General features: G+C 46.7%; 1 protein-coding gene across 2 annotated transcripts in view; it reads left to right on the top strand.

Moving 5' to 3' along the window:
• Positions 1-22,613, top strand: part of macrod2 (mono-ADP ribosylhydrolase 2) — a 1,220,194-nt gene extending 1,197,581 nt beyond the window's left edge. For both annotated transcript variants that reach the window (XM_036960544.2, XM_036960545.2), the window contains exons 15-17: positions 15,796-15,885; positions 17,194-17,262; positions 22,314-22,613. In XM_036960544.2, the coding sequence (XP_036816439.2) occupies positions 15,796-15,885; positions 17,194-17,262; positions 22,314-22,336 (182 nt within the window). In that variant the 3' untranslated portion in view covers positions 22,337-22,613. The remainder of the gene's footprint in view (positions 1-15,795; positions 15,886-17,193; positions 17,263-22,313) is intronic.
• Positions 22,614-27,768: the final 5,155 nt, after the last annotated feature.

Below are 27,768 nucleotides of genomic sequence, written 5' to 3'. Positions count from 1 at the left end.
GAGAGAGAGAGAGTGATAAAAAGATAGAGGGAGAGAGAGAGAGAGAGAAAGCATGCCCCTTGTAGCCTGTCAGAGTTTGCAGACAATAACAGGACATGTATGGACATAGACAGGTGCATGGTTATAGGTTTAGACCACACGTGGCCACATGTAAACACGGGAAATGGGGAATGCCTGTGTTTGTTGCAGACAGGAAGTTCAATGTTCCCGAAACTAAGTACTTTGTCACACAGCTACGTCTCAATACCTAGACTTCTCACAGTCTCACAGTCTCACAGACTTTAAAAGTTGGGGGGAAATCGATGATGTGGGAGTATACCCTACGCCTTGTGTCTAGTATCCATCCGTGGTTTACGTCACAGTAGGGAGTCTGTCAATATCTCAGAAGGTGAATTCCTTCAGCTGGCTTCTTTGATCTCAAAGCGTGGCCTCTGCAGTCTGTTGGGTTCTGTGTTCCTTCTTCTCTCAGAGCCTATCAGAGCCTACCAGAGCTTATCAGAGCTTATCAGAGCCTACCAGAGCCTACCAGAGCCTATCAGAGCCTATCAGAGCCTATAGAACTACACCTTGATCTCAGCTGGAACATACAGATGTCCAGCTTTTTATACCCAAACAAAGGCCACCAGACACCAGTCCCATCCAACCCTCTCCAGATGGGGGGCTTGATTGAATTAAAACACAGTCACTATGGACGATAATTTTTGTTCTCCGCTCAGTGGTTAAACTGAAACAGAAGTTGGTGGTTAAACTGAGACAGCTAGTCGTCCTGGAGTCCAAGGAAGCGGTTAAACCAAGACAGAAGATGTGTCCCAAATGGCACCCTAATCCCTATATAGAGCACTACTTTTGACTAGAGCCCTATGGTCCCTGGTCAAAACGAGTGTACTATAGGGAATCCAGCGTTTGTCTTAGTGGCACAGTCCAAGTCACATATTATTAGGAAATTGTATTGCGCATTCAAAGTTCTACCAGTGAATTCTACTAGATAAATTCTGACCCAGTTCCATTGAACTTTAAAACAGATGTTGAATGATGTTGCAGGAAATGTATTTTAACCACAGGAATAACCGTTTTCCCTCTCACTTTACTTGATGGAGTATCTGGTAAATGGTCTCTGGTCCAGGCTCTCTGCTGTTGCTAAGGCAGTCCGGATATCAAGGTGTCCTGGCTAAATTCCCAATCTGGCTGTCATACCATTATGTTCACGCGATCATTCCCAGCTTTCAACTGGCTCATTTATCCCTTATTTTCTCCCCTACAATTCTTCCTCAGGTCATTGCTGTAAAATAAAATGTGTTCTCGGTGAAATTACCTGGTAAAATAAGTGTTTGTTTTTTTATATTGGGGTAGCACTGCCAGCTCAATAGCACTTCCTTGCCACAGAATAAGCAAAGAATGAAAACAAAGACTGAGGTTTGTATTCCAAATGGCACTCTATTCCCTTTTTAGTGCACTACTAAATTGTAAAGTATTTAGTCTGTAAAAATCTCCATAGGGAAGAGGCTGCCATTTGAGACACAACAAGAGCCCCGTTCGGGTCAATGGTGCCATCGACGTCTTCAGATAACCCTTTCTACCGTGGTGGAGCTGAATTCATTGTGTGAATTAAAGAGGGGTTGTAATGACTACTGGGTGGTCTATGGTTAGTGTGATCTGTGATCTTTATGTGAACTGAACCGTATTTATGTTCAACGAGTATCAAAGACCCTTATTCATTAACTTTGCCTCCCCATTACAAGCCCTGGGCCCTGGCCACTTGTATGTATCCTTCTTGTAACACATAATTGCAGACATCACCGCACTCATGCAAAACAAGAGAAAACGGGTTGCCTGGCGGATCAACAAGGGCCTGAACCAATAGGAACTAATGAGCTGGTAAATGTGGAGAAAGCCGGTCCCATTTTCATATGTAAATGTTACAAGCTTGTAGTACGATGCCCAGGCTGGTGAAATAGCTTAGCTGAATGGAGCCGCCAACACACTCAAAGGAGTGAAAAGGAAAGAGTAGTTTGGAGGGAAAACACTTGATGATGCCCCAGTGTTATATGGCCCACTGTCTCAGCATCACTAAGCCAATTAGAGAGCAGTGAGCTGTGACCTGCGCGGGACAGGGGTACGGGGAGGAGGGACAGGGGTACAGGGAGAAGGGACAAGGGTACGGGGAAGAGGGACAGAGGTTTGGGGAGGAGGGACAGGGGTACGGGGAAGAGGGACAGGGGTACGGGGAGGAGGGACAGGGGTGTGAGGAGAAGGGACAGGGGTATGAGGAAGAGGAACAGGGGTACGAGGAGAAGGGACAGGGGTAGGGGGAGAAGGGACTGGGGTACGGGGAAGAGGAACAGAGGTACGAGGAGAAGGGACAGGGGTACGGGGAAGAGGAAGAGGAACAGAGGTACGAGGAGAAGGGACAGGGGTACGGGGAGGAGGGACAGGGGTACGGGGAGGAGGGACAGGGGTACGGGGAAGAGGAACAGAGGTACGAGGAGAAGGGACAGGGGTACGGGGAAGAGGAAGAGGAACAGAGGTACGAGGAGAAGGGACAGGGGTACGGGGAGGAGGGACAGGGGTGCGAGGAGAAGGGACAGGGGTACGGGGAAGAGGGACAGGGGTACGGGGAGAAGGGACAGGGGTACGGGGAGGAGGGACAGGGGTACGAGGAGAAGGGACAGGGGTACGAGGAGAAGGGACAGGGGTACGAGGAGGAGGGACAGGGGTACGGGGAAGAGGAACAGAGGTACGAGGAGAAGGGACAGGGGTAAGAGGAGAAGGGACAGGGGTACGAGGAGGGGGTACGAGGAAGAGGGACAGGGGTACGGAGAGAAGGGACAGGGGTACGGGGAGGAGGGACAGGGGTACGGAGAGAAGGGACAGGGGTACGAGGAGAAGGGACAGGGGTACGAGGAGAAGGGACAGGGGTACGAGGAGGAGGGACAGGGGTACGGGGAAGAGGAACAGAGGTACGAGGAGAAGGGACAGGGGTAAGAGGAGAAGGGACAGGGGTACGAGGAGGGGGTACGAGGAAGAGGGACAGGGGTACGGAGAGAAGGGACAGGGGTACGGGGAGGAGGGACAGGGGTACGGAGAGAAGGGACAGGGGTATGGGGAGGAGGGACAGGGGTACGAGGAGAAGGGACAGGGGTACGGGGAGAAGGGACAGGGGTACGAGGAGAAGGGACAGGGGTACGAGGAGAAGGGACAGGGGTACGAGGAGAAGGGACAGGGGTACGAGGAGGAGGGACAGGGGTACGGGGAGGAGGGACAGGGGTACGAGGAGAAGGGACAGGGGTACGAGGAGAAGGGACAGGGGTACGGGGAGGAGGGACAGGGGTACGAGGAGAAGGGATAGGGGTACGGGGAGGAGGGACAGAGGTACGGGGAAGAGAAACAGAGGTACGAGGAGAAGGGACAGGGGTACGAGGAGAAGGGACAGGGGTACGAGGAGGAGGGACAGGGGTACGAGGAGGAGGGACAGGGGTACGAGGAGAAGGGACAGGGGTACGAGGAGAAGGGACAGGGGTACGGGGAAGAGGAACAGAGGTACGAGGAGAAGGGACAGGGGTACGAGGAGAAGGGACAGGGGTACAGGGAAGAGGAACAGAGGTACGAGGAGAAGGGACAGGGGTACGAGGAGAAGGGACAGGGGTACGGGGAAGAGGAACAGAGGTACGAGGAGAAGGGACAGGGGTACGAGGAGAAGGGACAGGGGTACGGGGAAGAGGAACAGAGGTACGAGGAGAAGGGACAGGGGTACGAGGAGAAGGGACAGGGGTACGAGTAGGAGGGACAGGGGTACGAGGAGAAGGGACAGGGGTACGGGGAAGAGGAACAGAGGTACGAGGAGAAGGGACAGGGGTACGAGGAGAAGGGACAGGGGTACGGGGAAGAGGGACAGGGGTACGGGGAAGAGAAACAGAGGTACGAGGAGAAGGGACAGGGGTACGAGGAGAAGGGACAGGGGTACGAGGAGGAGGGACAGGGGTACGAGGAGAAGGGACAGGGGTACGAGGAGAAGGGACAGGGGTACGAGGAGGAGGGACAGGGGTACGAGGAGAAGGGACAGGGGTACGAGGAGAAGGGACAGGGGTACGAGGAGGAGGGACAGGGGTACGAGGAGGAGGGACAGGGGTACGAGGAGAAGGGACAGGGGTACGAGGAGAAGGGACAGGGGTACGGGGAAGAGGAACAGAGGTACGAGGAGAAGGGACAGGGGTACGAGGAGAAGGGACAGGGGTACGGGGAAGAGGAACAGAGGTACGAGGAGAAGGGACAGGGGTACGAGGAGAAGGGACAGGGGTACGGGGAAGAGGAACAGAGGTACGAGGAGAAGGGACAGGGGTACGAGGAGAAGGGACAGGGGTACGAGTAGGAGGGACAGGGGTACGAGGAGAAGGGACAGGGGTACGGGGAAGAGGAACAGAGGTACGAGGAGAAGGGACAGGGGTACGAGGAGAAGGGACAAGGGTACGGGGAAGAGGGACAGGGGTACGGGGAAGAGAAACAGAGGTACGAGGATAAGGGACAGGGGTACGAGGAGAAGGGACAGGGGTACGAGGAGGAGGGACAGGGGTACGAGGAGAAGGGACAGGGGTACGAGGAAGAGGGACAGGGGTACGGGGAGAAGGGACAGGGGTACGGGGAGGAGGGACAGGGGTACGGAGAGAAGGGACAGGGGTACGAGGAAGAGGGACAGGGGTACGGGGAGAAGGGACAGGGGTACGGGGAGAAGGGACAGGGGTACGGAGAGGAGGGACAGGGGTACGGGGAGGAGGGACAGGGGTACGGGGAGAAGGGACAGGGGTAGGGGGAGAAGGGACTGGGGTACGGGGAGAAGGGACAGGGGTACGGAGAGAAGGGACAGGGGTACGGGGAGGAGGGACAGGGGTAAGGAGAGGAGGGACAAGGGTATGGTAGAGGAGGGACAGGGGTACGGGGAGAAGGGACAGGGGTACGGGGAGGAGAGACAGGGGTACGGCGAGAAGGGACAGGGGTACGAGGAGGAGGGACATGGGTATGAGGAGGAGGGACAGGGGTATGGGGAGAAGGGACAGGGGTACGGGGAGGAGGGACAGGGGTACGGAGAGGAGGGACAGGGGTACGGGGAGGAGGGACAGGGGTACGGGGAGAAGGGACAGGGGTAGGGGGAGAAGGGACTGGGGTACGGGGAGAAGGGACAGGGGTACGGGGAGAAGGGACAGGGGTACGGGGAGGAGGGACAGGGGTACGGAGAGGAGGGACAAGGGTACGGTAGAGGAGGGACAGGGGTACGGGGAGAAGGGACAGGGGTACGGGGAGGAGAGACAGGGGTACGGCGAGAAGGGACAGGGGTACGAGGAGGAGGGACATGGGTATGAGGAGGAGGGACAGGGGTATGGGGAGAAGGGACAGGGGTACGGGGAGGAGGGACAGGGGTACGAGGAGAAGGGACAGGGGTACGGGGAGAAGGGACAGGGGTACGAGGAGAAGGGACAGGTGTACGGGGAGAAGGGATAGGGGTACGGGGAGGAGGGACAGGGGTACGAGGAGAAGGGACAGGGGTACGAGGAGAAGGGACAGGGGTACAGGGAAGAGGAACAGAGGTACGAGGAGAAGGGACAGGGGTACGAGGAGAAGGGACAGGGGTACGGGGAAGAGGAACAGAGGTACGAGGAGAAGGGACAGGGGTACGAGGAGAAGGGACAGGGGTACGGGGAAGAGGAACAGAGGTACGAGGAGAAGGGACAGGGGTACGAGGAGAAGGGACAGGGGTACGAGTAGGAGGGACAGGGGTACGAGGAGAAGGGACAGGGGTACGGGGAAGAGGAACAGAGGTACGAGGAGAAGGGACAGGGGTACGAGGAGAAGGGACAGGGGTACGGGGAAGAGGGACAGGGGTACGGGGAAGAGAAACAGAGGTACGAGGAGAAGGGACAGGGGTACGAGGAGAAGGGACAGGGGTACGAGGAGGAGGGACAGGGGTACGAGGAGAAGGGACAGGGGTACGAGGAGAAGGGACAGGGGTACGAGGAGGAGGGACAGGGGTACGAGGAGAAGGGACAGGGGTACGAGGAGAAGGGACAGGGGTACGAGGAGGAGGGACAGGGGTACGAGGAGGAGGGACAGGGGTACGAGGAGAAGGGACAGGGGTACGAGGAGAAGGGACAGGGGTACGGGGAAGAGGAACAGAGGTACGAGGAGAAGGGACAGGGGTACGAGGAGAAGGGACAGGGGTACGGGGAAGAGGAACAGAGGTACGAGGAGAAGGGACAGGGGTACGAGGAGAAGGGACAGGGGTACGGGGAAGAGGAACAGAGGTACGAGGAGAAGGGACAGGGGTACGAGGAGAAGGGACAGGGGTACGAGTAGGAGGGACAGGGGTACGAGGAGAAGGGACAGGGGTACGGGGAAGAGGAACAGAGGTACGAGGAGAAGGGACAGGGGTACGAGGAGAAGGGACAAGGGTACGGGGAAGAGGGACAGGGGTACGGGGAAGAGAAACAGAGGTACGAGGATAAGGGACAGGGGTACGAGGAGAAGGGACAGGGGTACGAGGAGGAGGGACAGGGGTACGAGGAGAAGGGACAGGGGTACGAGGAAGAGGGACAGGGGTACGGGGAGAAGGGACAGGGGTACGGGGAGGAGGGACAGGGGTACGGAGAGAAGGGACAGGGGTACGAGGAAGAGGGACAGGGGTACGGGGAGAAGGGACAGGGGTACGGGGAGAAGGGACAGGGGTACGGAGAGGAGGGACAGGGGTACGGGGAGGAGGGACAGGGGTACGGGGAGAAGGGACAGGGGTAGGGGGAGAAGGGACTGGGGTACGGGGAGAAGGGACAGGGGTACGGAGAGAAGGGACAGGGGTACGGGGAGGAGGGACAGGGGTAAGGAGAGGAGGGACAAGGGTATGGTAGAGGAGGGACAGGGGTACGGGGAGAAGGGACAGGGGTACGGGGAGGAGAGACAGGGGTACGGCGAGAAGGGACAGGGGTACGAGGAGGAGGGACATGGGTATGAGGAGGAGGGACAGGGGTATGGGGAGAAGGGACAGGGGTACGGGGAGGAGGGACAGGGGTACGGAGAGGAGGGACAGGGGTACGGGGAGGAGGGACAGGGGTACGGGGAGAAGGGACAGGGGTAGGGGGAGAAGGGACTGGGGTACGGGGAGAAGGGACAGGGGTACGGGGAGAAGGGACAGGGGTACGGGGAGGAGGGACAGGGGTACGGAGAGGAGGGACAAGGGTACGGTAGAGGAGGGACAGGGGTACGGGGAGAAGGGACAGGGGTACGGGGAGGAGAGACAGGGGTACGGCGAGAAGGGACAGGGGTACGAGGAGGAGGGACATGGGTATGAGGAGGAGGGACAGGGGTATGGGGAGAAGGGACAGGGGTACGGGGAGGAGGGACAGGGGTACGAGGAGAAGGGACAGGGGTACGGGGAGAAGGGACAGGGGTACGAGGAGAAGGGACAGGTGTACGGGGAGAAGGGATAGGGGTACGGGGAGGAGGGACAGGGGTACGAGGAGAAGGGACAGAGGTACGGGGAGAAGGGACAGGGGTACGAGGAGAAGGGACAGGGGTACGAGGAGGAGGGACAGGGGTACGGGGAGGAGGGACAGGGGTACGAGGAGAAGGGACAGGGGTACGAGGAGAAGGGACAGGGGTACGGGGAGGAGGGACAGGGGTACGAGGAGAAGGGACAGGGGTACGGGGAGGAGGGACAGGGGTACGAGGAGAAGGTATAGGGGTACGAGGAGAAGGGACAGGGGGATAAAGGGGGAGGAAAAGGGGTGGTGGGTGGGAAAGGGGCATCAAGGAGGGGGCAAAATCAGTTCAGTTCACTACAACTGCCTCTCCTCCTCTCCTTCTCCTCTCCCCTTTGCTCCTCCTCCTCGCCCCCTCTCCCTCTGTCGAGTCTTCCTGCGAAAAGACAAAAGCCCTGAATCAATATTCCTCCTTTTCCTTTCTTCCTCTGAAGAAAAGGGGGGAGTGGGTCGAAGAAAAGGATGGAGAGGTTCAGAAAAAGGAGAGGGTTGATAGAAAGGAGGGAGGGGGTCAGTGAAAGGAGAGAGAAAGTTGTTGGACATTAATGTGTCTCTGCGTATCATCTAGTAACCCTTGTAGAAAATGTGGGGCTTTCCTCCTAAATGTAGAGTGTGGAGAATTATTTCAATCAGTGTTGATGCTGTTAGTTGGTAACTGGGCTGTCCAGTACTATAATGAGAAAGTAGATGAATTCAGTGAGTTGTTTCATCTCCTTGTCTCCTCAACTCTATGGACTGAGCGAATCCTTCTCCTCCTCCCACTCTTCCTCTCTTTGGACTGAAATTATCCTCCTCCTCCTCTTTTTTGACTGAAATTCTCCTTCTCCAGCCAGACAGAAGCCTGTTTTTCTCCACCTCATGTATATGTTTCTACCCACATCATGCTCCCTCCTCTTTCTCCTCCCCCCTTCACTGTCAGCTCTCAGCACAGCATTCTCTCTTTCTCTTTCTCTCATTCATCCTTCTACAGTGGGGAGAAGAAGTATGTGATACACTGCCGATTTTGCAGGTTTTCCTACTTACAAAGCATGTAGAGGTCTGTCATTTTTATCATAGGTACACATCAACTGTGAGAGACGGAATCTAAAACAAAAATCCAGAAAATCACATTGTATGATTTTTAAGTAATTAATTTGCATTTTATTGCATGACATAAGTATTTGATAGACAAGGAAAAATGATATGCAGGGGGCAGGGTGTACAGACCCGTGCTGCTGGGGGCTCACACTGCAGCATGTGTATATATATATACTGTATATATATATATTTTTTTACCTATATTTAAATAGGGAAGGCTGTTAAGAACAAATTCTTATTCACAATGACTCCCTACCCCAGCCAAACCATAACATGGACACCGCTGGGCCAATTGTGCGCCGCCCTATGGGACTATGGGACCAGTTGTGATACAGAATGGAATCGAACCAGGGTCTGTAGTGACATCTCTAGCACTGAGATGCAGTGCCTTAGACTGCTGCACCACTGGGGGGCTGGTGAACCATCTGGAGGACGTTGTAGGGTGTGGGGCGTCAGGGGGGTACAGTGGACGAGAAGGAAGGCTTGGTTCTAACTTTCTAGGCCCGTTATGTCAAGTTTGTGCTTTTAATGATGTAGCTATTGGGCCAATAAATGTACTTCTCTCTCTCTCTCTCTCTCTCTCTCTCTTTCTGTCTTTCTGTCTCTCTCTCTCTATCTCTCTCTCTCTCTCTCTCTCTATTTCTCTTTCTTTCTTTCTGTCTTTCTCTCTCTCCCTCTTTCTCTCTCTCTATTTCTCTTTCTGTCTTTCTGTCTCTCTCTCTCTATTTCTCTTTCTTTCTGTCTTTCTGTCTCTCTCTCTCTTTCTCTCTCTTTCTCTCTTTCTCTCTCTTCTTCTCTCTTCTGTCTCATTCTCTGTCTAGGTCTCTGTCTCTCTTTCTCTGGGATCTGTAGGGCGGCAGGGGTGGCAGAGGGGGCTGTGGAGCAGAATCAATTTAAATTCTATTTATTTTTTGGTTTGTGTTGGGTTTTCATCAATGGTGGTTATTAGGAGGAGAAAGTGCCACCAGGGCTCTTGGGTTTTGATGTTATTACCTGGGAGGAGAGGAGAGGAGGGATCTGGAATAAGGCCAGTTCTGCAATGTTATACAGGGACGCTCTGAGCTCTCTCATTTTAAAAGGCTGACAAGAAGAAGGATGCTGTGTACCACCGCAGGATACAATATTACCACATTCCACACTTCCTTTAATGTGCTGACCTTGAAATACAGCATGTAAACTAGTGAATTCAATTCCTTTCAATTCAACTGCATATTTTGTCCCCCTGGGGTTATTCTCTGTCTATTGTCCATATGAACGTAATACCGAGGTATATACCCATGTGCACTTATCTGTAGGTGTGTCTTTGTACCAATTCCTCATGGTAGGTGAACAAGTATGGAGATGATTTGGGTGACAAACCTGCTACGTTGATTATAGTGGGGAGGGAGTAATATAAAGACTTTTGAAAAGGTGTCTTGCACAGTTTCATTTACTCCCGCCAGCGCTCTGGCTCTCTCTCCGTCAGCGCTCTGGCTCTCTCTCCGCCAGCGCTCTGGCTCTCTCTCCGCCAGCGCTCTGGCTCTCTCTCCGTCAGCGCTCTGGCTCTCTCTCCGTCAGCGCTCTGGCTCTCTCTCCACCAGCGCTCTGGCTCTCTCTCCGCCAGCGCTCTGGCTCTCTCTCCGCCAGCGCTCTGGCTCTCTCTCCACCAGCGCTCTGGCTCTCTCTCCGCCAGCGCTCTGGCTCTCTCTCCGCCAGCGCTCTGGCTCTCTCTCCGCCAGCGCTCTGGCTCTCTCTCCGCCAGCGCTCTGGCTCTCTCTCCGTCAGCGCTCTGGCTCTCTCTCCGTCAGCGCGAGACAAGGCGGTGGCGGGGGTGGAATGGAATCATTGTCCTTCCTCGCCTGTCAGTGCTGCTTCTCCACTGGCAGCGGACAGAAGGGAGTAGGACAGACAAAGAGAGAGAGAACGAGAGAGAGAGTGAGAGAGTGAGAGAGAGAGACAGACAGACAGACAGACAGACAGACAGACAGACAGACAGACAGACAGACAGACAGACAGACAGACAGACAGAGAGAGAGAGAGACCGATAGAGGGTGAGAGCAAGGGAGAGAAAGAAAGGGAGCGAGAGAGAGACTGAGGCAGAATGTGATGATTGATCTGCAAAATTGATCTGCAAAATCCAGGAGAACTCTTGATTTTTAAAGCCTGCTTTAAGAAGGCAGCCATGTAGAAACATGCAGACTAACTCCAAGCATCCAGCGATTCTATATTCCAGCATAATGGATGGATCTCTGAGAGAATTGTCTTGTTTGTTGATGAAGACATACATTACATGGAAAAGCATGGAAACCTTGTTTAATGTATGAAATAGTTTTGAGGCATCTGGGCATGCCCTTACGGAAAAACAACGTGATCTTATGTGAAGTTAATGTAATAACATGTGACAGCATGTAAAAGCAACACGTAATAACATGAAACTACACATTTGAAAGCATGAGAGAGTTAGGTTTGCACATGTGAAACTGCAATTCACGTGAGGTGAAAACATGTTATTCTCCTCACATATGAAAAGGTGTTAACATGTGAACTCTAATTGTAATTTTCACATGTGAAGCTGCACAGTTCAAGTTTTTATTTGTAAGGCAAGTAATGAAATGGTATGGGGGTTTTAAGGTAAGCGGTATGCTGTTCAGCTAAAATAGTTTAAACATTTGGCATGATTACTTTGTGCTGACTTCTCAATATGACCCCATTTGGGATTTGATCTCCCAACCTCTGGATTTGGGGTATGCTGATCTTACTTCTCAAGCAAGAATTTTGCTAGGACTGTCTGGGAGTGATCTGAGTGGGGAGGGGGAGTAATATGGAATCTGAAAACGACCTGTTATTCACCGGCGGCACGATAGTGGTGCCCTAAAGTCTTGATAAGCCCAGTCATTCTAGACTGAGGCTAATGACTAGTCAAGTAGTCAAATGTTTAGTATGAAACAACATTGCCAGCATTATCATGTCGTCAAATTTACTTTCGAAATGGCAATGTTGTCATTAGCTTACAAAGTTTGTAAAAAATAGCTAGCAATGCTAACGGTAGCTAGCTAAAATCCGGTGACCTCTCAATCATAGTTAACTAGCTAACGTTATACTGCATCTAAAGTCAATCTGGCGACATCAAAATGATGACAAAAGGTTTTCCTACTAATTATTTGCCTCCTTTTGTAGGGCTTTGTATTTCCAAGCCACTGTAATGCACTTTTGATGAAATCTTCATCGGAGCTCATTGACGATGCATTGAGTAGAATGCTCAGATGGGCATCAGGTCAAAATAAATGTTCAAAAACCTATTGTGACGAAATATGCAACCCATGAATTGGCAGAGAGGTTTGGAACTCTCTTTTTTAATGATCTTTATAAACTGGGTGGTTCGAGCACTGACTACTGATTGGCTGACAACCGTGGTATATCAGGCCATATACCACAGGTCTAATTACGTAGGTTTCTCAACAGATTTCTCACCGTTAAACTTCCGACCTTTCAAAACGCTCGAACCGGTTACCTACCTGTGGAGAATAATCAGTATTGGGGTAGCTACTCTGAAAATATTGTTTAAAAGCTACCAATTACATCACAGTGGAAGAAGTTAAGTTACACTAAAACTACTGCGTGAAAAATTATCATATCTAAATCTCAAATATCATAGGCATCACTCTGGAGTCAGATGTTAACCAAATGTGTAATTTGGCCTTTTAACACAAAAAGTATGTTTCAATTGAGAATAAGTCAGGTCTGATGCCGAAAAAGAAAGGCTATTCTTGCCTACTTCATCCATATTGTCTTTTCTATTAGCAAAAAGTAGTGTGTAGTTCCAGTAGTTAGCTAAAGTAATTAACTACTGAAAACACTGTCAAGATTTGAATTTAGTTTAACTACCACCAAGCTACTGCAAAATGTATTTTAATTACTAGTTGAACTACATGTAGTTCACTACTCCCCGACGCTGAAAACATTGCAACTGCCTGGAAGGTTAGTGCCACTGCTAGCATGTTGTGGCACACACGTTCCACGTCATGCATTATTTTCCACAGAGCGCATAGCCCCTTGTAGATTATTCCTTACATATTAAAGGCCCAGTGAAGTCAAAAACGTGATTTTCCTGTGTTTTATATTTCGATACTATGAGGTTAGAATAATATAGTTACATTTTGAAAATGATGATAATGCCCTTTTAGTGTGAGAGCTGTTTGAATAGACTGCCTGTAATGTCTGCCTGTTTTCAGTGGATGGAGTTTTAGCCTGCATGGTGACAGTCCAAGCTAAATTCTTGCTTGAGAAATTTCTCTTTACTAAGAAGCATTTTATAAAATTATTATTGTTATACTTTTCTTTAATGGAAAACATGTACATTACGGTACTTAATTTTTACCCAGAAATGATTTGATATTGAGATAAAAGCAGCTGCTGTCACACCCTGACCATAGAGAGAAGTTTATTCTCTATGTTGGTTGGGGCATGATAGTGACTAGGGTGGGTCATCTAGGTGATTGATGATTTATGTTGGCCTGGTATGCATCCCAATCAGAGACAGCTGTTTATCGTTGTCTCTGATTAGGGATCATATTTAGGTAGCCATTTTCCCCATTGTGTTTTGTGGGATCTTGTCTACAGTTAGTTGCCTGTGTGCGCACCAGTAGCTTCACGGTTCATTTGGTAGTTTGTTGTTTTTGTTCAGTGTTCATTTATTAAAGGATAATGTACGCCTACCACCCTGCACCTTAGCCCATTCCTTATGACGATCGTGACAGAAGATCCCACAAAGCACAAAGGGGAAATGGCTGCCTAAATATGAACCCAGTCAGAGACAATGACAAACAGCTGCCTCTGATTGGGAACCATACCTAGCCAACATAGACACACAATCACCTAGATGACCCACCCTACCCCGACCTAACCAACATAGAGAATAAAAAGCTCTCTATGGTCAGGCCGTGACAGCTGCATTGACCATGTCACCAGGCAAGTCAAAACTCCACCCATGCAAAACCTGCTCATTAGAAGGTCCTGTGTAGATTGTATTTTCAACCAGCAACTATCAGGAAATAACACTGTTCTAATTTTCTTTACACTTGTACAGTGTTAGTTTCATCAGCTGTTGTACAATATGACACAAATCACAGGAAAAACGGAATTTAGACTGCACTGGGCCTATAAAGGATTTAAAAGATTTCAAATATTATTAGAACCCAGGTCTGGTAGAAACAGCTACAGTAGGTTGTTGGCAGTTAAGAGCGTTGTGCCAGTCACCGAGCAAGGCACTTAACCCTAATTGCTCCTGTAAGTCATTCTGGATAAGAGCATCTGCTAAAATGACCAAAAAAATATGAATAACAGTTTGAAATAATACACTGTTTTCCAACACTGCTGAAGACCTGTATTTGTTTACATCATTGTTGAGATGCCTGGGGGAAAGAGGGGGTGCCTTGGGAGGTCTGGAGGAGACAAGATGTTTTTACAGCACAATTTGTTTGGAGCCGGGGTTGAGGATGAAAAGGGAGCAAGGGGTTGCTTTTGGAGTGAGGTAGTGGAGGTGAAGGGGAGGAGGAGAGGAGGAGAGGGGCCTGTGTGACTGCTGATAGTTAGGGGGAGGTGGAGAGATGACGAGGGTAGCTCTTTGCTCATGCTGCCTCAGGACTGCATTCTGTAATTAATTTTGTATCTCTCTCATCACTCTCTCTCTCTCTCTCTCTCTCCTTCTCTTTTCATCTCTCTCCTCACACTTGTTTTGTCTCTGTTTGAAGTGGAACTCTTTAGGAAGGCATTGAATTTCCAGGCATGAGCCACTTTGATGCTTTAAGTACCCTCCGTTGTCTCCTTGTGAAAAATGTAAATGTGAAGCTGCCATTTACAGATGTCGGATCTTAATTTGAGCCTGTTTACTACAGCAGGAATCCTGCAGCAACATGAAATTTGAATTATAAATGTAGGAAATGCAGGATAAATGTAGTAAGATGTTAGTTTGTCTGCCCCGGAGCATGTTAGTTCTAAAGGATTTTTTGCCATAGAAATATACCTGGCTAAAAGGTGAGCCACTTTCATGGTACGGGTTATACCAAGTTGAACTCAGAGTTGAACGAAGTTACCTCCCTAACTACTTAAACTACATTCGTAGTATAGGGCTCTGTTTTGTAGAATCCCTTACAGGAGATTTTCCTGTGAAAGTTTTTCACATGTGAAAAAGCTATTCCACATGTGAAACTGCAAATTTCACATCCGAATCCACAATTCACGTGAGGTAAAAACATGTTATTCGCCTCACATGTGAAGAAGTAGTGTTAACATGTCAAAATGTATTACATGTGAACAACTGGCCTCATGCATCTGTTTTTTTCCGTGTGAAAATTTCAGCTCAACATGTGAAAACATCTATTTCACATGCGAAAAGCGATTTCAATTACAAATTTCACATCAATCAATCAATTACATTTATTTATAAAGCCATTTTACATCAACATATGTCACAAAGTGCTGTACAGAAACCCAGCCTAAAACCTCAAACAGCAAGCAATGCAGAGGCAGAAGCACGGTGGCTAGGAAAAACTCCCTAGAAAGGCAGGAACCTAGGAAGAAACCTAGAGAGGAACCAGAATCTGAGGGGTGGCCAGTCCTCTTCTGGCTGTGCCAGGTGGAGATTATAACAGAACATATCCAAGATGTTCAAATGTTCATAGATGACCAGCAGGGTCAGATAATAATAATCACAGTGGCTGTAGAGGTTGCAACAGGCCAGGTAGTCCTGAGGCATGGTCCTAGGGCTCAGTTCCTCAGAGAGAGAGAGAGAGAGAGGGAGGCAGGGAGAGAGAGAGAGAATACTTAAATGCACATAGGACACCAGATAAGAGAGGAGAAATACTCCAGATATAACATAAATACTGGACAGGAGGCATCGGAGGCCCTTATATTGGGTTCCCTATATTGACCAGAGCCGAAAGTAATGCACTATATAGGAAATTGGGTGCCATTTGAGACTGTCCTGACCTTTCTGTTCTGATGCCTGTATTACTGTAAGCACAGAGTTGTTACAAACAAGGAGCTACACAGAACAGTGTGTATACACTTGTTGCATTCATCATCTACATTCAAATGGAATTTTATCCATTGTAAGCAAATGATGTCCAAAGCAACCAAGTAATTTAAAGAAAAACAATCATCCAAATTGAGTTAACTGTCTTTGTGTTTGTGTGTTCAATTCTTTCTAATGCTGAACCTGAAGAGAAGGATACAGAGAAAGAAAAGGATACGGAGAAAGAGAAGGAGAAGGAGATAGAGAAAGAGATGGAGACAGACACCAGCGCTAGTGAACGTGAGTATTTGATTTCATGTACATTTAATGTCATTTAATTATGTATACATTTCACTTTACATCTCTGACAAGAGGTTACACAGGGGAAGAGGAAAGGATTACACATAGGAAGAAGTAAGATGTTACATAGGGAAAGTGGAAATAGGTTACACAGGGGAAGAGGAAATAGGTTACACAGGGAAAGAGGAAATAGGTTACACAGGGGAAGAGGAAATAGGTTACGCAGGGGAAGAGGAAATAGGTTACACAGGGGAAGAGGAAATAGGTTACACAGGGGAAGAGGAAATAGGTTACACAGGGGAAGAGGAAAAAGGTTACGCAGGGGAAGAGGAAATAGGTTACGCAGGGGAAGAGGAAATAGGTTACACAGGGGAAGAGGAAATAGGTTACACAGGGGAAGAGGAAATAGGTTACACAGGGGAAGAGGAAAGAGCTTATACAGGGGAAGAGGAAAGAGCATACACAGGGGAAGTGGAAATAGGTGACACATTGGAAGAGGAAATAGGTTACACAGGGGAAGAGGAAAGAGCTTATACAGGGGAAGAGGAAAGAGCATACACAGGGGAAGTGGAAATAGGTGACACATTGGAAGAGGAAATAGGTTACACAGGGGAAGAGGAATAGGTTACACAGGGGAAGAGGAAAGAGCTTATACAGGGGAAGAGGAAATAGGTTACACAGGGGAAGAGGAAATAGGTTACACAGGGGAAGAGGAAATAGGTTACACAGGGGAAGAGGAAATAGGTTACACAGGGGAAGAGGAAATAGGTTACACAGGGGAAGAGGAAATATGTTACACAGGGGAAGAGGAAATAGGTTACACAGGGGAAGAGGAAATAGGTTACACAGGGGAAGAGGAAATAGGTTACACAGGGGAAGAGGAAATAGGTTACACAGGGGAAGAGGAAATAGGTTACACAGGGGAAGAGGAAATAGGTTACACAGGGGAAGAGGAAATAGCCTGAAATGTGGCAAAAGGTTGCAAAGTTCAAGGGGGCCGAATATTTTCGCAAGGCACTGTAGGCCTATTTGTGGGTGTATGACCACGATCAAACTTCCCCATGTGTCTGCTCAGTCAGTTGGTATAAGACATGTTGAAGGGTCTGAGTGATGATGAGTGATTGTCTTTTAGTATCCTTCAATATCCTACACTGCCCATAGAATCTCAGAGATAGAAAGCTGTGATTATAAACTCTTCTCCTCCTCTCTCTCACTCTCTCGCTCTTTCTCTGTCTCACTCTCTCTCTCTATTTCTCCCTCTCTCTCTCTCTTCACCTCATCTGTCCTCCTTTCCTGGCTGTCTATTAGAAATAAATGCTAAAGTCGAGAGCTTGGAAGGATCTGACCCAACTGAAACCGACAGCTCTCCGTCCAAAGGTAAGTTGGCATCGGAAGCTCTCACACACAAACGCACACACGCACACACACTCATTCAGCACACACACTCTCAACAAACACACACACACAGACACACACTCTCTCCCTGGTCATCTTCATTGATCTGCTTGTGGATTCTTATTAGCGACCACAGCTGTTGAATAAAAATTCACATCAGTCTGAGTACCCTCAGCATTGAGTAGGGACGCCTGGCATCTGTCAGTATTTAGCTTCACCCTCCTTCACTCACTTCCTCTCTACCTCTTTCTGTCTATCCCTCTACCTCTTTCTGTCTATCCCGCTACCGCATTCTGTCTATCCCTCTACCTCTTTCTGTCTATCCCTCTACCTCTTTCTGTCTATCCCGCTACCGCATTCTGTCTATCCCTCTACCTCTTTCTGTCTATCCCTCTACCTCTTTCTGTCTATCCCTCTACCTCTTTCTGTCTATCCCTCTACCTCTTTCTGTCTATCCCTCTACCGCATTATGTCTATCCCTCTACCTCTTTCTGTCTATCCCTCTACCGCATTATGTCTATCCCTCTACCTCTTTCTGTCTATCCCTCTACCGCATTATGTCTATCCCTCTACCTCTTTCTGCCTATCTTTCTGTCTATTCCTCTACCTCATTCTGTCTATCCCTCTCTACCTCTTTCTGTCTATTCCTCTACCTCATTCTGTCTATCCCTCTCTACCTCTTTCTGTCTATTCCTCTACCTCGTTCTGTCTATCCCTCTACCTCTTTCTGTCTATTCCTCTACCTCGTTCTGTCTATCCCTCTACCTCTTTCTGTCTATCCCTCTACCTCATTCTGTCTATTCCTCTACCTCTTTCTGTCTATCCCTCGCTACCTCTTTCTTTCTATCCCTCTTTACCTCTTTCTGTCTATCCCTCTACTTCTTTCTGTCTATCCCTCTACCTCTTTCTGTCTATTCCTCTACCTCTTTCTGTCTATCCCTCGCTACCTCTTTCTTTCTATCCCTCTTTACCTCTTTCTGTCTATCCCTCTACTTCTTTCTGTCTATCCCTCTACCTCTTTCTGTCTATCACTCTCTACTTCTTTCTGTCTATCCCTCTACTTCTTTCTGTCTATCCCTCTACCTCTTTCTGTCTATTCCTCTACCTCTTTCTGAGGGATAGAAAGAAACCCGTCTATCCCTCTACTTCTTTCTGTCTATCCCTCTACCACGTTCTGTCTATCACTCTCTGCCTCTTTCTGTCTATCACTCTCTACCTCATTCTGTCTATTCCTCTACTTCTTTCTGTCTATTCCTCTACCTCTTTCTGTCTATCCCTCTATCTCATTCTGTCTATCACTCTACCTCTTTCTGTCTATCCCTCTACCTCTTTCTGTCGATCCCTCTCTACCTCTTTCTGTCGATCCCTTTCTACCTCTTTCTGTCTATTCCTCTCTACCTCTTTCTGTCTATCCCCCTCTACCTCTTTCTGTCTATCCCTCTCTACCTCTTTCTGTCTATCCCTCTACCTCTTTCTGTCTATCCCTCTACCTCTTTCTGTCTATCCCTCTCTACCGCATTATGTCTATCCCTCTACCTCTTTATGTCTATCCCTCTACCGCATTATGTCTATCCCTCTACCTCTTTCTGTCTATCCCTCTACCTCTTTCTGTCTATCCCTCTACCTCTTTCTGTCTATCCCGCTATCGCATTCTGTCTATCCCTCTACCTCTTTCTGTCTATTCCTCTACCTCTTTCTGTCTATCCCTCTACCTCATTATTTCTATCCCTCTACCTCTTTCTGTCTATCCCTCTCTACCTCTTTCTGTCTATCCCTCTACCGCATTATGTCTATCCCTCTACCTCTTTCTGTCTATCCCTCTACATCTTTCTGTCTATCCCTCTACCGCATTATGTCTATCCCTCTACCTCTTTCTGTCTATCCCTCTACCTCTTTCTGTCTATCCCTCGCTACCTCTTTCTGTCTATTCCTCTACCTCTTTCTGAGAGATAGAAAGAAATCCCTCTATCCCTCTACTTCTTTCTGTCTATCCCTCTACCACTTTCTGTCTATCACTCGCTACCTCTTTCTTTCTATACCTCTTTACCTCTTTCTTTCTATCCCTCTTTCTATCCCTCTTTACCTCTTTCTGTCTATCCCTCTACCTCTTTCTGTCTATCCCTCTACCTCTTTCTGTCGATCCCTCTCTACCTCTTTCTGTCGATCCCTCTCTACCTCTTTCTGTCGATCCCTCTCTACCTCTTTCTGTCGATCCCCCTCTACCTCTTACTTTCGTGCCCCCTCTACCTCTTTCTGTCGATCCCCCTCTACCTCTTTCTGTCTATCCCTCTACCTCATTCTGTCTATCACTCTACCTCTTTCTGTCTATCCCTCGCTACCTCTTTCTGTCTATCCCTCGCTACCTCTTTCTTTCTATACCTCTTTACCTCTTTCTTTCTATCCCTCTTTACCTCTTTCTGTCTATCCCTCTACCTCTTTCTGTCTATCCCTCTAACTCTTTCTGTCGATCCCTCTCTACCTCTTTCTGTCGATCCCTCTCTACCTCTTTCTGTCGATCCCTCTCTACCTCTTTCTGTCGATCCCTCTCTACCTCTTTCTGTCGATCCCCCTCTACCTCTTTCTGTCGATCCCCCTCTACCTCTTTCTGTCGATCCCCCTCTACCTCTTTCTGTCGATCCCCCTCTACCTCTTTCTGTCGATCCCCCTCTCCCTGTTCTCGGCTCTCTTCAGAGTGAGCTGCTTGGCCTACTCTGATATTTGGCTTCATCCTTCACCACTCTCTCCCTCCTTTCCTCCCTCGCTTCCTTGCTCCATGTCTCCTTCACTCTCTCTTTTTTCCTCTCCACAGACATGTTCATTCTTCATCTTTCTCCATCTTGCTCTCTTCTCTCCTCTCTCTTTCTCTCCTTCTACCTGTTTACTCAGGCCAACTGTGCATTTCTAAATCATCTCATCTCCTCTCTTCTCTCCTCCCATACTCTCCTCTTCCCCTCCCCCAGTAGTGACCCTGATATTTTGGTAAATACTGTATGTGAAAGCGAGCCTTAGGAGATTGACTGTGATGAATTACCTACACACTCAACTATCACACACTTTAATAAATCACATTTGGATTGTATATTAACCTAACTCGGAAGCGACATTAACTGCTGGGGCACTAATAATGCTGATAAATCATGACTGTGTCCAAAATGGTACCTGATTCCCTATTTAGTGGACTGTGTAGGGAATATAATGCCATTTGGGACACAGATACTGATAAATCATATTTGAGAAGATACAATACTGCTGCCATGTTGCCATATCCAGGTCTCCATTGAGGGCCCAATGTAATGTTTCTGCATGTCATTTGACATTAAGCCAGTAACCGAAGATTGCTGGTTCGAATTCCCGAGCCGACAAGGTGAAAACCCTTAACCCTAATTTGCTCCAGGGGCGCTGTCCTACTATGGCTGGACCTGTAAAACAACACATTTCATTGCACCCATCCGGTGTATGTGACATCCGGTGTATGGGCCCTGGTCATTAGTAATGCCCTATGTATGGAATAAGGTGCCTTTTGGTACGCAACCCCAGCGCACAGCAAAAATAAATCGATATAGTGCCAAATCATTTTGGGGGGACTTGTAACTATAGCAGATCATTTTTGGTGCTGTATGGAATCTTTTTTTGAAGGTTCTATAAAGAACCATGCTCATAAGGTTCTATATGGAACCTTTATGGTGCTATAAAGAAAAATGTCCTAAGTTTCTATAAAGAACCATTAATAAAAGGTTCTATACAGCACCAAAAAAAGGTTCCGCTATGGTTACAACCCTTTTGGGGCTATATAGAACTATTTTTTATGGTTCTTTATAGAACCTTTTTGGAGAATCTCAAAGGTACTTTATAGATTGTTTTGAACAACCTTATAGTTTTTTTTATTCTAGTCAGCCAAATTATATATTTAAAATTATTGTGATAATTGAAAAGTTTCATCAGGTGTGCTCTTTTAGCATGTAAAATGACACCCTTAAAGCCAAGTTATACTTGATCCGAAAATGTGGTCGGAAGTTTCGTATGGAGGGTGTGACGCAATTGCGGAGCCTCCGGAGGCATGTAGAGGCCAAATCGAGCTTCGTACCGCATCGCTGTGCGCCTCCCAAATGTTGTAACAATGCGGGTGGCTCCGTATAGTTCCGCATTGACATAATTGGTTGACGGTAGGTGGGCGGGAGGTCCTATATAAACACAAAAAATATCAGCCAACAGAGCACATGGGCATGTCTGTCTGTCTGTCTGTCTGTCTGTCTGTCTGTCTGTCTGTCTGTTTGCATGATAACAATATGATCTCACTCTGCAGCCTTACCTCACCCTCTCCTGCAGCCTTATCTCACCCTTTCCTGCAGCCTTACCTCACTCTCTCCTGCAGCCTTACCTCACCCTCTCCTGCAGCCTTACCTCACCCTCTCCTGCAGCCTTACCTCACCCTCTCCTGCAGCCTTACCTCACCCTCTCCTGCAGCCTTACCTCACCCTCTCCTATCTCCCCTCCAAATCCCATAGATAATGCCCAACTCAAACACACACAATAAGTTATTGTCTCACTATGCAAGATACTGTTCGTCCCAAATAGCACCCTTTTCCATTTATCCCTCAAATTCAAATCTAGACCTTTTTTCTCTTCAATGTTCCCCTCTAATCAGGGACTCATTTAGACCTGGGATACCATGTTTGTGCAATTTATTATCAGATAGAACAGAAAACCAGCAGCAGTCCGGACTGTGTAGGGTAAGAGTTGAATACCCCTGCCCTATATAGTGCACTACTTTTCACCAGGGCCCATATAAATAGTGTGCTAGGGAACTCACAATAGAGGGGTAGTTTGGCCCAACATCATGGGGTAGATGAGGAGCACTTCAACTTCCTGGATCTCCACCAATCATGGTCCACCGCGTGAATAGGGTCTATTGTGTTGCCTGTGATTGGTTCAATCCCTGTTGTGTTTCTGGAAAGGTTGCTCTACTTTTCCACCCTCGTGTCATCAACTTCTTCTTATTACTATTTTCTTCCTGTTTTCTTCTGTCCATCCAGATCCTGTAGATAAGAAGGAATGAACAGCAGGAGGAGGGACAATCAACCAGCCAACTGTGAAGAAAGAAAGGGCCACCACATCAGTACCTGTGCCCGTATGCCCTCTTAAACTGGGGGACCGGAGGCACAAGAACGAATCATTCACCATGACATAACTCATTCCCCTATTTTACATGACTTTTTAATTACTTTTTTGAATCTTTATTATAATGAAATGATGTCATCTGTCATCAATGAAATCCATCATCAATCAATCTTTATCTCAGAATCTGTCATTCATTAAATGATTCATCGATCAAATTTGAATATGGATGTAAAAAAAGAAACGTGATAGAGGACTGTAACATATCAAACGGATGCAATACCTGGCAGTCTGTTAGATCTAACTACTACTACTCCTACTGCTGCTCCTGCTACTACTACTACTACTACTCATATTCCAGCTCCTGCTACTACTCCTATTCCTGCTCCTGCTACTACTCCTGCTACTACTCCTATTCCTGCTCCTGCTACTACTCCTATTCCTGCTCCTGCTACTACTACTTCTCCTATTCCTGCTCCTGCTACTGCTACTACTACTACTCCTAATCCTGCTCCTGCTACTGCTACTCCTACTACTCATATTCCTGCTCCTGCTACTACTCCTACTCCTGCTACTAGTCCTATTCCTGCTACTACTCCTACTCCTGCTACTACTCCTATTCCTGCTCCTCCTACTCCTGCTACTACTCCTATTCCTGCTACTATTACTACTCCTGCTACTACTCCTACTCCTGCTACTACGCCTATTCCTGCTCCTGCTACTACTCCTGCTACTACTCCTACTATTACTACTACTACTCCTGCTCCTGCTACTACTCCTATTCCTGCTCCTACTACTACTCCTACTCCTGCTACTACTCCTATTCCTGCTCCTGCTACTACTACTACTACTCCTATTCCTGCTACTACTACTACTACTCCTATTCCTGCTACTACTACTACCTCTCCTACTCTTGCTACTACTCCTCCTCCTATTCCTACTCCTACTACTCCTCCTCCTATTCCTACTCCTACTACTACTCCTATTCCTACTACTACCACTACTCCTCCTCCTATTCCTACTACTACTACTCATATTCCTACTCCTTCTCCTACTCCTACTACTACTCCTACTACTACTATTCCTACTACTCCTACTTCTATTCCTACTCCTACTACTCCTACTCCTACTCCCACTACTACTCCTACTACTACTACTACTAGCCATGCCCATATTAGCCATATAGTGCCAGAGGAATAAACCTTCTGTTGGAAAAGAGTCTAACCTTCCATTATAGAGGCATATATTGAGAATATTAATAATATCCTAAATATAATATCTCTGTTCCATTCCATCTAGAACATTGTGGGAGCGTTCCATCTAACCTTACATTCCATCTAGAACATTGTGGGAGTGTTCCATCTAACCTTACATTCCATCTAGAACATTGTGGGAGTGTTCCATCTAACCTTACATTCCATCTAGAACATTGTGGGAGCGTTCCATCTAACCTTCAATTCCATCTAGAACATTGTGGGAGTGTTCCATCTAACCTTACATTCCATCTAGAACATTGTGGGAGTGTTCCATCTAACCTTACATTCCATCTAGAACATTGTGGGAGTGTTCCATCTAACCTTACATTCCATCTAGAACATTGTGGGAGCGTTCCATCTAACCTTCAATTCCATCTAGAACATTGTGGGAGTGTTCCATCTAACCTTACATTCCATCTAGAACATTGTGGGAGTGTTCCATCTAACCTTACATTCCATCTAGAACATTGTGGGAGTGTTCCATCTAACCTTACATTCCATCTAGAACATTGTGGGAGCGTTCCATCTAACCTTAAATTCCATCTAGAACATTGTGGGAGCGTTCCATCTAACCTTCAATTCCATCTAGAGTCTAGAACATTCTGGGAGTGTTCCATCTAACCTTAAATTCCATCTAGAGTCTAGAACATTCTGGAAGCATGGGACTGTAAAAATATCAGAACGCCACATTCACCAACCCCAAATAGCTGCACCAGCTCCAGTTTGCAGACGTTAACATTACAGGTTGGGGGTTCCGTATACCACCACCATCCTCTGTTTCTAACAAGCACCATAGAACCGACACAGCACCTTGTCTGTCTGTCTGTCTATCACTAGCTTTGACAGTCTGACATTCAGCAGTGGAAAACAAGACGGAAGATGACATCTTCTAGCATTTACTATGCTTCTGTTGATTGCTGCGTGTATGACTGACATGGTCTTTGAAAATATCTTTGACATAGAGGAGGCACATTGCAACATCATGGACTCACACACAGGAGTACATCACAGCATTATACCAAGTTCAGAGTGTCTGCCATATCTTCTTGTCACACATTTCTTGCTGTTTCAGCACCGATAGCTAGTCATGATTAGGGTTGCAAAGGTAGGGTATATTACTGGAAACTTTCTACGTTTACCAGTAAACTACTAGGATGTTGGTATCGTTCAAGGATTTTATGTAATCTATCACAAGATTTCTAGTGCCCCTTTCTAGTGAACCTTTCTAGTGGCTCTACTTTAGATGATTACCGATGTCTAATTACCTCTGGTCTTATCACATGTAAAATATTTGACATAACTAAATAAGGTGATTAAACAAATATGACAAAGCTGTAAAACAGTATCCTAAATATAAACCACAAAGATGAATACCATTGGTTTAAAAATAAATAAATAAATTGACACAGTGTAATTATTTTTACTTTGTCAATATATATATATGGTGTCAATGTTTTTGCGTTAAACTGGTGACAGTTGTGAAGAAAAGTGAATAGTTGGAAGAGTTGCAGAGTTAATTGAAAATAATGCCATTGTTCATTAGATGTTTTTTTCATTAATCAGGCTTTTTTGTCTTGAACCATATGTTCTATCTACTAGAAACTCATGGACAATATGGACACAGATATAACAATAAATACTATACATCAATTTATATATACTTTTATTTATATATATATATATATATATATATATTAAAGTTATTCAAGTATAAAGTACCAAAGTTAAGATAAATTGCCATACATTTTCTGTTAATTACCCAAATTACTGAAGATTCTGATAACTTTAGTAAATTACCGGTAGCTTTGCAACCCTACTCTTGATGTCAGCTACTAATACCTTGACACACGCACTCACACACACAGAGGCAGACACACACACACACTTCAAAAGAATTTCATCTCCATCACTCAGCCCTAACAGCTTTGCTTTCATCAGTGAGATAATGCTTGATCATGTCTGATGTTAACATACACACACAGAGAGAGAGAGAGACACACATACACACACACAAGCTCTGACAATGTCTGATGTTCAGAGAGCAGCATCTGTAGCTGCAGACAAAGTCTGTATCCAAAATGACACCCCCTTCCCTATAAAGTGCAGTACTTTTCACTAGAGCCATATGAGCCCTGGTCAAAAGTAGTGCACTGGATAGGGAAGGGGGTGCCACTTGAGACATAGACAAGCTCATTAAAGAGCTCCTTATCAGCACCAACAAGCACTTTGAACTACAGGATGTCTGGTGTCTTTTAATCTTTCAACAGATTGATTATGGTTCCTTCCTCTGTCGTTTCGTTCCAATGCATGCCAGAATCGCTTAGAACTTCACAAACATGGGTTGTGTCCTGAATGGCACCGTATTCCTTAAATAGTTAACTCTATGGGCTCCGGTCAAAAGTAGTGCATTATATAGGGAATAGGGTGCCATTTGGGATGGAATCCTAAAACAGTCAGCCATTTTAATAGTCCTCTCTCTCTCTTTTCTCTACTTATCGTCTTTTAACTAGTTTGTCAATAACTGTATCAAATGAGTTTGCCTTATTTCACATTGTCAAACGTCTTCTTCATGATCTGTTTCTAACAGATACTTGGGTGTATCGCTTGCAGATGATTTGTAATTTTGAGTATTTACCTACTGTAACGTGATGGCTGATATGTTTTGTTCTATTGATTCACTCTGTTACTCTCTGGGTTTCGGAAAATTGAGCCAAAAGCATTTAATTTTGTTTTCCGATGTTGTTATCAATTATACATTCACAAATTATTCATTTTTAGTGGTTCCATGCTATACAGTACATCCAATGAATAACAGTAAAGTACAGTACTATGAAACTATAAATTACCATATGAATTGGAGTACAGTACTATTAAATGAAAATGATGCCTTCATAATTTGGTGTTTTGCTTTGCTTAACAATAATGAGATGAACTAATAAAGTTTAAAGGGGGATGGTCATGCCTCTTGTCTCTCCTTTCTGTTTCTGAGGAAAAGGGGATAGATACCTAGTCAGTTGTACAACTGACTGCATTCAACTGAAATGTGTCTTCCACATTTAACCCAACCCCTCTGAATCAGAGAGGTCCGGAGGGCTGCTTTAATCGACATCCACAGCGCCCGGGGAATAGTTGGTTATCTGCCTTGCTCAGGAGCAGAACAACAGATTTTTACCTTGTCAGCTCAGGGATTCAATCTAGCAACCTTTTCTGTTACTGGCCCAATGCCCCTAGCCACCAGGCTACATGCCAAGGGGAGGAATACAAGTGCAAAATGTGGGAGGAAGATGAATTAGGGTGCCCAATTGACAGTCCTGTATCTTCAGAGTAACCAGGCCGTGCTTCTAGCCTGGCTTGAGGTAAAAACCATATGATTTCACAGGTGGAAAAGGTATTTCACATGTGAAATCATGTCAAACCACGTGTTTTTGGAAAATTTCACATGATGATATTTCACAGAAAGTTTTACATGTGGATTTTCACTTGATGATATTTCACATGATTAACATGTATTTTTAATGTGATTTCACAGGTGATGCTCTGCAAAGCAAAACGAGTCATTAGGATACACACAAACGGTGCTTTTAACTTACATATTAGACACACAGTTACATTGTGTATGTTTATTTATACAGTAATTATTATTCAACATGTCCTCACCTGGGATTTGAACTCACAACCTTGTGGTTCACAGCATTCCTTTCTTCCTGCTACAGTACGTCCCCATGTCTGAGTCAATAACTACGCTTAAATGTCCTAATTTTAAACTTACATAAAGTAAATCTCAGCGTTTTCTAAAATAAACTCAAAAACGATTATACAGGGGAGAAATGAATTACTTAAAAGTCATACAATGTGATTTTCTGGATTTTTGTTTTAGATTCCGTCTCTCACAGTTGAAGTGTACCTATGATAAAAATGACAGACCTCTACATGCTTTGTAAGTAGGAAAACCTGCAAAATCGGCAGTGTATCGAATACTTGTTCTCCCCACTGTATTTATCATAGTGATTCAGGAGTACCATTAAAACAGAATAATATGGCCCACCAACATTAGACAACTATACAGAAAACCCTCAAATTGATGAGATAAGTAAATTAAATCAATGATGAGAGAATA

This window comes from Oncorhynchus mykiss, chromosome 23, assembly GCF_057628025.1.
Source record: "Oncorhynchus mykiss isolate SJ-2025 chromosome 23, ASM5762802v1, whole genome shotgun sequence".
Taxonomy (NCBI): Eukaryota; Metazoa; Chordata; class Actinopteri; order Salmoniformes; family Salmonidae; genus Oncorhynchus; species Oncorhynchus mykiss.
The sequence above is the reverse complement of the archived record's forward strand: the minus strand, read 5'-3'. Positions and strand labels throughout refer to the sequence as shown.